General features: G+C 37.0%; 1 protein-coding gene across 4 annotated transcripts in view; it reads left to right on the top strand.

The window, feature by feature from the left end:
* Positions 1-13,994, top strand: part of PCNX2 (pecanex 2) — a 460,152-nt gene that overhangs the window by 295,839 nt on the left and 150,319 nt on the right. For all 4 annotated transcript variants that reach the window (XM_077168355.1, XM_077168358.1, XM_077168357.1 and 1 more), the window contains 2 exons: positions 2,590-2,731; positions 9,014-9,191. In XM_077168355.1, the coding sequence (XP_077024470.1) occupies positions 2,590-2,731; positions 9,014-9,191 (320 nt within the window). The remainder of the gene's footprint in view (positions 1-2,589; positions 2,732-9,013; positions 9,192-13,994) is intronic.

Genomic DNA, 13,994 nt, shown 5'->3' with positions numbered 1-13,994 from the left:
AGAAAAATTATTGTGGTGGAGGTATATTTTTAGTAGTTGTCAGCATGTTGACAATATTTAAAGCCATGGAGAGGGAGGAATCAGCTGTGTCAAACACTGCTGGAAGACTGAATACGGTGAGCACTGAACTTGACCACTGGATATAGCAATGTGGAAATATGGTGACCTAAACAAGACACTTTCATGGAGCTGTTTGGCTGAGAATCTGATTGGAGTCAACTCAGAAGAGAAAGGGAGAAAAGATGGTAAAGAAAGTGAGTATAGACAAAACTTTTCTGAGAAACTGCTGCTAAGAAGAGCAAAGAAGTGAGGTGATATCTGGAAAGTATTCTACAGCTGGCAGGAGGTGTAGGGTCAAGGAATGGTGGTTTTATTATTATTATTTTAAGACAGAAGATATTATGGCATGTCTGTATTTTTGGACAGAAAATATTTCAGCATGCTGATGTGAATGATCTAGTAAAGAAAGAAAAACTGGTGATGCAGAAGAATGGGAAATGATTGCAAAAGGAAAGTCCTTAAGTCATTTAGAAGGAATGAGATCCAGTGTATACACGAGACAGTTGATTAACTATGTTGAAGTTAAAAGACAGCTATGATTTTTTTAGGCAAAAAATACTGAGGGACTAAGCAGTAAGGGTAGAAAACAGTAAGTAAGCACACAGAATCAGCACAGTTTAGTCATGTAGATGTAGAGGAAGAGCATCCGGAACAGTGTAGTATTATGCTCTGCAAACCTCCATTTGTGTCCTGTAAACCTACAGCTTCTCTAATAATAATAAAAAGAACATCCAAAGTTGAATTCCTACCAACATGTTTATTCTTTTACTTCATTTTCCTCTAATTCTTCCTCCTTGATTGATTTATCACTAAAATTTCCTTTTATTTTTATCTTGATAGTTCCTTATGTCTCATTGCATCTCTCTTCTATCAAGTTAGTTATTGGGGTGTTGTTCTCATAATACTTTGCCTCCTATGTCATAAAGTATTTTCACTCTATCCATTCTCTCTTATTCAAATTAATTATTTTTCAGGTAAGATTTTTGAATGCCAAACCTTCCCTCCTATTTATAATAAAAATAATTGTAGCTTTTGGGCTTTTGAGTTTTAAGTATATGCATTATAAAGCATAAAATAAAATATTGGTTTTCAATATTTTTGTGTGTGTGTGTGCTGTTTCTTGAAATCCTTTACATGAAGTCCCAGTAAAGTAAACTGTAAAATTTGTTCTCAAGTCCTAGATAAGAAACCTGGAAGAGATAGCCCATGTTATGTCATTTCTGCATTACTCTGCTGCTATGCATGTAAATTGAATCTCTTTCATTAGTTGGTTTGTGTTGGTTTGTGTGCAACCCAAAGTAAAAATTACATGACGTTTTTGAATTTTCACTATAGATTATTGGACTGTAGCTTTTTACTATAAATTTTCAAAGATTGATTACAAAAATCTGCTGAAGTTACCTTTTCCCCTTTGCAAATTTATACTTTGAGGCTCGCCTGTGGGAAGAATCAAGTTCACTGGCAGACCTGGTTTATTTACCCTGCTATCTGATGGCGGATTTCCCACCCACCTAAGTCACGCTATTATTAGCAGAACAGAAGGCAGAGGAGAGGCAATGAGATGGGCCTACCTGAGAACCGTGGGCCTCGGAGGAGGGAAGCAGACTAGAGCCCTAGCTCTGGTCATGGGCCTCGAGGCAGGGATGAAGCATTTGCCCCACTCTCTGATAATATGGCCTCAAGAAGTTTGCCACTGACTCAGTTCGTAGGCAGTAACCCACCCCCAACCCCACCCATACCCACACCAATAAGAGGAGTCGTAAGCAGTGGTTGAGAGACTCTGCAAGTATGCATTGCAGTGTTACCCCATCTCAGGGAGGAAAGCAGATTTCCTCTCTGCCGTGAAGAGCAGGAGAAAGAGATGTTCCCTTAGGTGCAGAAAGATGAAGTGAACTGTTCAAGGTTACATGACTAGTGATTGGTAGAGCTGGATGTACTCAGGTTGGACTGATTTTAAAGCGTAGATCTTATAAGAATAGACCTAACTCCTTATGGTATTTCCTTTATATTGGAGTCTCACAGGAATGTAATACAGTCACTGTGATAGGGTTTTTAGGTCAGTTTTCTCTATATGTTGCACTGGAATTTCATTATTGACGTAAAGTTTAAAGAGGAAGAGGAGAGCCCAGAATCCAGCCCCAGCCTCAGATGTGACCCCAAGCTTGAAAGATGATGGGCCCACGTGATTGCTTCCAACCTTCATCCTTTACTTTCCACTCTTACTTACTCTGATATGCCTTAATGTTGTATGAGAACTCATTTTGTTGGTCTCAGTAATAATTATATGCGAAGAAGTCAATTTACTTGAAAAATTGGGATGCTGTTGTATATTAGTATATGTTATTATTTATCAAGTGTAGTAGCAAAACTAAGAGTTGCTGCTTTAACAGGAAATTGATATATCATGGTTAGTATATAGAGTTCTTAATCAGCAGCTTTTGAATTAAAGGGGGATATTACTATACAATGTACTTGAAGAAAAATAATCTGATCAGTGGCTCTTCTAAGTGGTTTTTGTATTTCTTTCAGATATCGCCCATTTAATGTGGTTTGAAAGACTCTATGTTTGGCTTCAGTGTTTTGAAAAATATATCTTGTACCCAGCAATAATTTTGAATGCCCTCACTATTGATGCATTTTCAATAAGCAATTACCGGAGGCTTGGTACTCAGTAAGTGGATAATGGTTTATTCTCATAATGATTTAGATCACAGTATTTTCAAAATCTAGTGAATTTCTCTAAACAAGCAGCTGAAGTCAACTTATACCTACTAATTATTGGCCATGTAAAAAGAAGCCATGGTGATCTTTTACCAAATTCACTAGAGTTAAATGGTTATTGTAGAGTGATTGGGGTACAAATGAGGTTGGATCTTCCCCTACTGATATTGTGAATAAATGTCAGTGAATTTGAAAATCATCTTGCAAAAGCTTAGTCAGTGAGACTTAATAAGATGATAGAAGCACAGTGTGAGTCAGGGGTTCCTGTAGTTCTTACCATCATGCTTAAAGCTTTATGAAATGCCTCATGTCATTTCATTTAGCAAATGCTCTATAATTTAGTACTTGGGGGAGGGGAAGAATAATCACCGTTATTTGTTTGCATTATCAGATGAAGCCTCATAATTAAAAAATAGGAGCACAGAGACTCCATACAGTCAAGATGCCAGTGCTTTTGAAAAACATTAACAACGTACAGTTGATTTATTGATTTCATATATTAGAATTAATTCTGCTTTTATAAGTGGAAATCTACTTGACAATTTGTGGATTTGTCATTCTGACAAAAGGTGAAATTTCTGGTCAAATCACTTGTCAGAGTAGGAGGATAAGAGATACTCTTTCCTAGATTTGCCTATTAGACAGGTTGCTATATGCCCAAATAAACCCTGATGCACAATCTTAATTCAAGCTGGCTTCTTGTTGCAGGGGATGATGAGGAAAAATTAATGAATATTTGCCAAAGATTGAACAAGCTAAGATAAAAGGAATTTTAATACTCAGTTGGAATTTGGGTAGGTTCATAGTCACAAAAAGAAGACAGTTTTTTTTTTTTTTTAGTCTAAAACATGTTTGCATTTATTAACATTTTGTAATGAAAAAGATTAAATTCCAAAAAGAAACCTCCTTCAAATGTTTATAGACAATAAGAAAGATAAACATAAAGCTTTAGAAGATGCTAATTGAAATGATCTCATAACCTTCCCATCCATATCAGCTATGGTCTTCCATCCAGTTCAGACTGGTTTGGGTTAAAAGTCCATAACCATTGGTATTTAAAATCCTAGACTTCAGATCTAGAAATGAGAATTAGTTCCAATGGATAAAGAAAGCAGACAATGGGACTACAGATCTAATATGCAGTTTGGGTGGAACCCGATTTAGGAGATGACACCTTCACATCTAGGGAATCAAGTGCCTCTACTACTGGCAGGGACTTCCAGTATGGTGGAATCCTAGCTGACCCCAGGACTACCTCCCCAAATAAGGCAGATCCTTTCTAGAACAAGAACAACCAATAAGAGCCAGCATAGTAATGAAGGTATGATTGCTGACCTACAGTATCAAGCTGAAGAATTTAAAGATTTCCTTATCTAAAATAAGGACTTGGACCTGGGGCTTAAGCCTGCAGATTGTGACCAAGCAGTCTGGCTGTTGGCAGCGGATGGCCACAAGACCTGGAATCTGGGAAGAATCAGATACACAGTTTAGAGAAAGTCATGTTCCTCTCTATCCCTTATATGGGGTACTTTTTTCCAGACATTGAAGTCAGGAACATCTTACCTGTATACCTCCAAATATTTTCAACTTCCTAATGATACCATCTGAATTATTTATTTCACAACCCAAAGCTGACAATTCTTTCCTATTCTTGAGGTATCCATCTGAAGACTTAACAAAAAATGAAAAAAAAATATTCTCTCAAAATTTTAGTTACCCCACTATACCAGCTCTTCTCAAATAGATCATCAGGAAGCAGTATATGAGTGTCACCAAGTGGGGTGGTTTGAAGCTGTTGGTACCACAAAAAATATATTCTTCAATCTAATTCATTCCTGTGGTGTCAACCCTTGTAAGTAGGACCTTTTGATGAGACCTACTTAAGGTGTGACCCACCTCATTCAGGAATGGGTCTTAATCCTGTTACTGGAGTCTTTATATATGGAATGAATGAAGAGGAAGAGAGAAAGCCACAGAAGCAAGAAACTGAGAGCTACAAAACCTGGAAGAGAGGGAAGAGACCATCAGATGCCGCCAAGTGCCTTGTCATGTGGCAGAAGAGCCAAGAATTGCCAGCTGCTGATCTTCAGGAAGAAAACATTGCCTTGCTGACACCTTGATTTGGACGTTTTCTCAACCTCAAAACTATAAGTTATAAATCCCCATTGTTTAAGCCAACCCATTTCATGGTATTGCTTTGAGCGGGCTAGGAAGCTAAAACAGATTTTGGTACCAGGATAGTGGTTTGCTGCTATTGCAAATGCCAAAAATGTGGAAACAGCTTTGAAATTGGATAATGGGTAGAGGTTGGAAGACTTTTGATAGAAAAGACCTAGACTGTTTTGAAGAGACTGTAGAAATATGAATGCTAATGGTACTTCTGATGAGGCCTTAGAAGAAAATGATGAAAGTGTTTTGGAAACTGGAGGTAAGGTAATCCTTGTTTTAAAGTGGCAGAAAATATGCCAAAATTGAGTTTTGATGTCAGATAGAAGGCAGAATTTGAGAATGATGAGCCTGGATATTTAGCTAAGGAGATTTCTAACCTAAGTATGGAGGGTGCAGCCTGGTTTCTCCTTGCAGCTTTAAGTGAAATGTGAAAGGAAAGGGATAAGTTGATGTTCTAGTTTGCAAGCTGCCAGAAAGTAATATACCAGAAACAGAACAGCTTTTAAAAGGGGGAATTTATTAAGTTGCAAGTTTACCATTCTAAGACCATGAAAATGTCCAAATTAAGGAAAGGCTATGAAAATGTCCGAATCAAGGCACCAACAAGAGGTTACCTTCACTCAGGAAAGTCTGATGAAGTTCACGGTTTCCCTGTCAGCTGACATGGCAAAGTCTGCTAGTTTTCCCTCCCGGCTTCTTGTTTCATAAAGCTTCCCATGTTTTCCTTCTTCAGTTCCAAAGGTCTCTGGCTGCATGGGCTCTAAAGCTTTCTCCAAAATGGTTCCCTCTTAAAGGGCTCCAGTAAGCAACCCCACCTAGAATGGGTGGAGACACATCTCTATGAAAACCGTCTACTCAAAAGTTACTACCCACAGTTGGGTGGGTCACATCTCCATGGAAATGATCAAAAGGCCCCCACCCAGCAATATTGAATGACAATTAAAGAACTTGGCTTTTTTTGGGAGTACACAACAGATTCAAACTAGCACAGGTAAGAACTGAACTCCTGGGCACAAAGAAACCACAAACTGATGGTTTGGAAACTACTGAGCTTCCGGAAAGTGAGTCCCCAGCTAATACGGCAGTCAACCATTTCAGTGAAAGTCAGGATTGTTAAGTGCAGATACTCAGGAAAAGTCTGTGGAACATCTTACTGTCTGTTGGTTTGGACTCTGAACATGCAAAATTGACAAATTTTCTTGCAAGATCTGAATGAATGGAAATACTGCCAACCTAGATTAAAAGGGACAGACTGAAAGAAAAATCACGTCAAGGGCAGAAACATGGAAATTGATCTTTGGACCAAAGACATCTTCTCAGGCCAAGAAAGTGGGTCCACCCGTGCATATGAAAGGGAGACTCTGCCCTGGCACTTGGAGAAAGCAAGCCTTCTACCACATTGTTCAGGAAGAGTGCCACCATACTAGTTTTCTCAGAGGGTAGAGTCTGTTCTCTAGGGATTGCAGAGAGTCTGGCTGCCAGTACTTGACAAGGGCAGAACCTGTGTCCTTATGTTCCAGGAGAGACTGGTCACCATCCAGTGCATGAAGAGGGCAGAGTCTTCACCCCAGTGTTTGGGAAGAGCATGGCTGCTGTGCAAGCACTTGGAAGACTTGAGGCTACCACTCCATCAGGCCTGGAGGACAAATCACCGTTCCATAGATTAGTCTCAGACATTGAAATCTAATGGCATGTGCCCTGCAGGGTTTTGGAATTATTAGGATCATAACCCCTGTTTTCCTTATAATTTCTCCCTACAGAGATGGGAATGGGAATGGGGATGTTTATCCTGTGTCCTTTGTATATTGGAAGCAGATAACTTGTTCTCTAGGTTCACAGGTTCACAGACAGAGAGAAATTCTGCCCCAGAACAGACCACACCCATAACTGATTTTGATGAGGCTTTATACCACACATTAATCCTGAATGACTTAAGGCTTTTATGATATTGTGATGGACTGAATGTATTTTGTGTATGGAAAGAACATGTCTTTTTGGTGTCTAGAGGGTGGAGTGTGATGGTTTGAAGCCGTATGGACCACAGAGTACATGGATTAAATCTAATCCATGTATTCTTTTGGGTGTAAATCCATTATAGATAGGACCTTTTGATGAGGCTAGTTCAGTTACGATTTGGCTCGCCTGATTCAGGATGGGTCTTAATCTTATTACTGGTGTCCTTTATAAACGGAATGAATGAAGAGAGAGAGTGAAAGCCATGGAAGTAAGAACCTCAAAACCTTGAAGAGAATGGAGAGACACGCAGACCCCACCATGTACCTTGCCATGTGGCAGAGAAGTCAAGAATCGCCGGCAGCCAGTCTTCAGGAAAAAAGCGCTGCTTTGATGCCTTGATTTGGACTTTTTCTTGACCTCAAAACTATAAGTTAATAAGTTCCCATTGGTTAAGCCTACACATTTCATGGTTTTATTTTGAGCAGCCTAAGAAACTAAAACACCTATATACCTTTTGAACAGACTTCCCTCCCTGTCTTCTTTGAGAACTGCTGTACCAGATAGTGAGCTTTTCAATATAGAAACTGTTTCTTATTCAAATTTCTATACCAAATCTCTAGTGAATGTTGGAAGGATGGATGGATGGATGGATGGATGATTGAATTGTGGACTGGATAAGTGAATGAGTGGAGGAATTGAGATATCTTATTAGGAATATGTATTTACAAGCCTTATCTAAATGGATGGCTTTTGTTCACTGAGTGCTACCTAAGCCTTTATACAATATACTATGAACTAATATTTGTAACAATTAACTACTGTAATGTGATAAAAGCTATAAAAATAGTCCTTAATATCTCCATTAGCTTTAATCAATCATCAGTAGAAAACAAAATGAGTGCAATCTATTTTAACTGCGATCACAAAAACAAAAAGTTGGAGTTCACCTTCATCTGGATTTTTTTAGAATAACCCAGAAAATCACCAATCTCCCCTGAATATCAAAATATCCTGTCATGAGATACCTCATTACTGGGGTCACTCCAAGAAGCTTTGGCTATCCATGAGAATTTTTGTACCCTAGGCTGTCTAAGCCACTGGATCCAAAGTCATGTTTTCATTTTTATATTATTGTACAAAGACACTAGTTGTTTACCAAAAAGGAAAACAAATTATAGAGCAGGTTCAACCATGCTGCCAGAATACTGAGGGCTTGGTATTGAGGTTACTAAAAATATTCCCATCCTCCCCAAATCTGCATGCAACCAAGAGCTAGTTTTTCCTCAGAAGCCAAATCCATGCCTTTTGTATAGGGAAGGTCCTGGTTAGACCTCATCTCATGCATCCTGAGGCTGAGTGGAAATGACCCATAGCCCTAGGTTTGAAGGCTTATAAAATACCAAATTGGAGTATACGGAATTGGAAATAATAGTTTTTTTTACTACGAAATGACAATTTTCCACCTAATAGGGGCAAAGACTCTGAAAGCAATTTTTTAATGCCTTCATCTTCACTAGGGTGACAAATATATGCTGGAAAACTTTGAAGTTAATATATAAAAATTACAATGCTGATTAAAATGCCAAGTTTATTTCTCTTTTCAGAATTTAATGTTAATTGTTGTTACATCATTGTTTCAGTAAGATTCTTTTTTTGATGAAAAGGCATATGTTGAACACCCTTTGACATGGACAGCATTTTACCTGTTGGCTCAAATGGCATCAAGCTCTCCATGGAACCTCACCACTACGGTAGTAACTCAGATAAGCACAAAAAGAACTCCATGTCCTTGCTGAACAACACAAGACAATATGAAAAGCACACAGTGAAAGGGAAAATTTTTGAAGTGACAAAGAGCATGTGCTCTAGAGTCACCCAGAATTGAGTTTTGATCTTAGCTATACCCCTGTGAAAAAGTTACTTACACTCTCTGAGACTCCGTTTCCTCCTCCGTAAGACGCAGACAATAACAGGATCCACCATGTTGGCTTTTTTTGCCTGTGAAGTGCATAATACACAGTAAATACTCAAGAAACATTTGCTATTGTAACTTGCCTTGTATTTTGCACATGGTCACTGATTCCCTCTTTTCTTTCCTTTTTAACAGCTGGGACATTTTTCTGATGGTCGTTGCTGGCATGAAACTGTTGCGGACCTCTTTCTGTAATCCAGTTCATCAATTTGTTACCTTGGGCTTCACTGTAATCTTTTTCCACTTTGATTACAAAGATATTTCAGAGAGTTTCTTACTGGATTTCTTCGCGGTGTCCATTTTATTTAGCAAGGCAAGTTAATTAGCTATTTTCTTCATTGTAAAATTCAACAGGTACATTTCTCATTTTTTTTTAAATTTAAACAGTTTTCTTCTTTATAAATTAGAAGTTAAATAGAATTATATATGCATGTTACACTCCTCCTGCCATTTTGGAAATTCTCCGTGAAGTATTAGTATGTCATGTTATTGCAAAAATCACTAATTAAAGTTAATTAGCCATTGCTATTTGAAATTTTATAACCTTTGTCTCTGTGAAGATGCTCATTATAGAACTTCCCTAGATCTTAAAAGTCTCTGAATTAGAGATTAGGAACTGAACTTTCTATGTGTTTTTTTTTTTATTATTAATTAAAAAAAATTAACTAACACAACATTTAGAAATCATTCCATTCTACATATGCAATCAGTAATTCTTAATATCATCACATAGATGTATGATCATCATTTCTTAGTACATTTGCATCGATTTAGAAAAAGAAATAGCAAGACAACAGAAAAAGAAATAAAATGATAATATAGAGAAAAAATAAAAATAAAAAATACAAAAAATATATAAAAAATAAAAAAATAATAAAAAAAACTATAGCTCAGATGCAGCTTCTATGTGTTTTTTCACTTAGCTAGCATTTTATCTCTTGAAATAGAGTTTGAGACCTGGTACACGTTAGCAAAGCCTCATTCAGTATTATCATTTCCTCAATTTGTCTCAAAAGAAGATTTCATCAGTTGTAAGTTTATATGTGGGCAATGAGAAATAGTAATTACAATTCAGGCAAATATATGGGAATAGTGTCTGATGTTTAACACATCAGAGATAACATCATCTGGATACTTACCTGAATCTCTTCATGGTCATATGCATTCTGACTTCTTATCAAAGCCTAGATCTGTAAAAAAAAATATGAAAAGGAACTTGTTCGACTCCCCACAGGGTAAACTCAGTGATATCACAACTTCTTTCAAATTTTATTTCTTCATTTTCTCAGGTTAATACAGTAGCCCTGGGTTTTTTTGTTTGTTTGTTTGTTTGTTTGTTTTGCTGTGAGACTAATTTAAACAATACCTTTCCCCGTTTGATTAATAGTTTTTAATTTTAAGGTTTTACCCCTGAACGACATTGTTTGTTTTTCACCTCTTTATGAATCAATGCTGTCACTCTTTATTTTCTCTTTATTACTTATCCTTTCCTTCTATTGTCTTTCTCTTTGTTTATTTTAGGTAACAAAACTTCAAAACTTTCATATTTTAGTAAAGAGCCCTATAAATTATTGTCGTTGCCCTATCATGGCACACTAGTTTCCTCTTATAACTTCAGTTAATCACCAATTTTTCAATGCCAGAGTCCCTTATTATGGTTATCTGCCATTTGCTCCTCACTAAGACTTTTTCAGCCTACCTCAATTTTCCCATCTTATTTGAGAACCCTGGCCTTGGTCCTTTACTCACAAACATTAAGACTTTCCTGTTTTTCTGAGTTCCGTTTGGTCCTGATTAATTTATGCCATTTTTCTGATTTTTCAAATCACAGGCTTCTACATTCTATTTTGCTTCATTATTTATAAAATCCTGTTATTTTACATAATAGCCTATGATCTTTAATGCATTCATGAAATTCTTACATTTAAAATTATTATTGTTTGTTAAGGATAAAGGCCCATTATCAGATATAAAATGTGCTAAGAGTAAGAGCGTTGAAACTGGAATAAGTTGAATTCCTGGTTCTGGCATTATTTATATTTCTACATGGTGATATTTATATTCCTTTCTGAACCTCAGTTTCCTTTAAAATGTGATTAATGGTGAAGCGTCCAAGATGGTGGCTTAGTGAGGTGTGGAATTTAGTTCATCCTCCAGAGCAGCTAGTAAATAGCCAGAAATGGTACAGAACAACTGCTGGGGCCACATCAGTGATGGACACACAGTATACACCAGTCTGGATACAATGGACCAGCTGTGATCCCACCCAGAACTGTGAGTCCCCAAAGTTGCAGAGGCTGACACCCCTCCCCCTCCTCTGTCTCAACAATGCCCCCAGCAGGGAGAGTCTGCTGAAGTTAAAGGTGCCACATCACTTTATACTGGTGAGACCTGCAGGCAGACAAGTGCCACATACTGGAAAGGATAGGAAAAACACAGAGTCTAGAGGCTTCATAGGAAAGACTTTCAACCTGCTGGATCTCACCCTCAGGGAAAACTGAAATTGGTGATTCTTTCCTCCTGAGACGAGGCCTGTCTGGTCTGGGAAAATCTGGCTGGGGTCTATAATACCTAAGTAGACTCTCCTAAGGGAAAAAAGTCACCAGACAGGCAGGGCAAGAAACAAAGCAAGAACTGAAAAATTCTGATCTGTTAAACAAAGCCTAAGCTAGTGGTCCAGAATAAGCTGAACCGAATGTCAAAGAACAGATAGACAACAAAGTCATCCAGTGAGAAAATCCTAGGTAAAAAAAAAAAGTGAAAACAATCTCCAGAATAAACTAATTAAGGTAATTAAATGCCTAGACGCCAGCAAAAAATAATGAATCATACTAGGAAAATTGAAGATATGGCCCAGTCAAAGGAACAAACCAACAATTCATATGAGGTACAGGAGTTGAAACAATTAATTCAAGATGTTCACACAGACATGGAAAATCTCATCAAAACTCAAATCAATGAATTGAAGGAGGATATAAAGGAGACAAGCAATGAACAAAAAGAAGAAAGTCTGAAAAAACAAATCACAGAACTTATGGGAATGAAAGGCACAGTAGAAGAGATGAAAAAAAAAGAAAACCTACAATGTTAGATTTCAAGAGGCAGAAGATAGGATTAATGAACTGGAAGACAGGACATCTGAAATCCAGCAAGCAAAAGAAAAGATAGGGAAAAGAACAGAAAAATACGAACAGGGACTCAGAGAATTGAATGACAACATGAAGTGCACAAATATACATGTTGTGGGTGTCCCAGAAGGAGAAGAGAAGGGAAAAGGAAGGGAAAAACTAATGGAGGAAATTATCACTGAAAATTTCCCACTCTTATGAAAGACTTAAAATCACAGATCTAAGAAGTGCAGCATACCCCAAACAGAATAGATCCAAATAGGCATACTCTAAGACACTTGCTAATCAGAATGTCAGATGTCAAAGAGAAAGAGAGAATTTTGAAAGCAGCAGGAGAAAAGCAATCCATCACATACAATGGAAGCCCAATAAGTCCATGCATATATTTCTCAGCAGAAACCATGGAGGCAAGAAGACAGTGGGATGATATATTTAAGATACTAAAAGATAAAAATGACCAACTGAGAATTCTATAGCCAGCAACATTGTCCTTCAAAGATAATGGGGAAATTAAAACATTTTCAGACAAAAAATCACTGAGATAATTTGTGACCAAGAGACCAGCTCTGCAAGAAATACTAACAGGAGCACTAGAGACAGATAGGAAAAGACAGGAGAGAGAGGTGTGGAAAAGAGTGTAGAAATAAAGACTATCAGTAAAGGTAAAAAAAAAGAAAAAATTAGATGTGACATATAAAATCCCAAAGGCAAAATGGTAGAAGAAAGTACTGCCCTTACAGTAATAACACTAAATGTTAATGGATTAAATTCTCCAATCAAAAGGCATAGATTGACAGAATGGGTTAAAAAATAGGACCTATCTATATGCTGTCTACAGGAGACGCATTTTAGACCCAAGGATAAACATAGGTTGAAAGTGAAAGATTGGGAAAAGATATTTAATGCAAACAACAATTAGAAAAGAGCAAGAGTAGCTATACTAATATCCAACGAATTAGACTTCAAATGTAAAACAATTGAAAAAGACAAAGAAGGACACTATGTATTAATAAAAGGAACAATTCAACAAAAAGACATAGCAATTATTAAATATTTATGCACCAAGCCAGTGTGCTCCAAAATACATTAGGCAAACATGGAAAATGCTGAAAAGAGAAATAGACACATCTACCATAATAGTTGGAGACTTCAATTCCCCACTCTCATCAAAGGAAAGGACATCTAGACAGATGATCAGAAAAGAAACAGAGAATTTGAATAATACAATAAATGAGCTAGACTTAATAAACATTTATAGAACATTACACCCCACCACAGCAGGATACATCTTTTTCTCAAGTGCTCATGAATTATTCTCAAAGATAGACCACATGGAGGGTCACAAAGGAAGTTTCAATAAATTTAAGAAGATTGAAATCATACAAGAAATTTTCTCAGCTCATAAAGGAATGAAGTTGGAAATCAATAATAGGCAGAGGGCCAGTAAATTCAGAAATATATGGAGGCTCAACAGCACACTCTTAAACAACCAGTGGGTCAAGGAAGAACTTACAAGAGAAATTAGTAAATATCTCGAGGCAAATGAAAATGAGAACACAACATATCAAAATTTATGAGATGCAGCAAAGGCAGTGCTGTGAGGGGAAATTATTGCCCTAAATGCTTATATCAAAAAAGAAGAAAAAGCGAAAATTGAGGAATTAACTTTCACTTGGAAGAACTAGAGAAAGAACAGCAAACTAACCCCAAAGCAAGCCAAAGGAAAGAAATAATGAAGATTAGAGCAGAAATAAATGAAATTGAGAACATGATAACAATTGAGAAAATCAACAAAACCAGAAGTTGGTTCTATGAGAAAATCATAAGATTGATGGACCATTAGTGAGGTTGACAAAAAGAAGAGAAAGGATGCAAATAAATAAAATAAAAAATGAAAGAGGAGACATAACCACTGGCCCCATAGAAATAAAGAAGGGAATGAGAGGATACTATGAACAACTTTATGCTAATAAACCAGGCAATGTAGA

The sequence above is a fragment of the Tamandua tetradactyla genome, chromosome 7 (genome assembly GCF_023851605.1).
Source record: "Tamandua tetradactyla isolate mTamTet1 chromosome 7, mTamTet1.pri, whole genome shotgun sequence".
NCBI lineage: Eukaryota > Metazoa > Chordata > Mammalia > Pilosa > Myrmecophagidae > Tamandua > Tamandua tetradactyla.
Note: the sequence above shows the minus strand (reverse complement) of the source record. Positions and strands in the feature narration are given on the sequence as shown.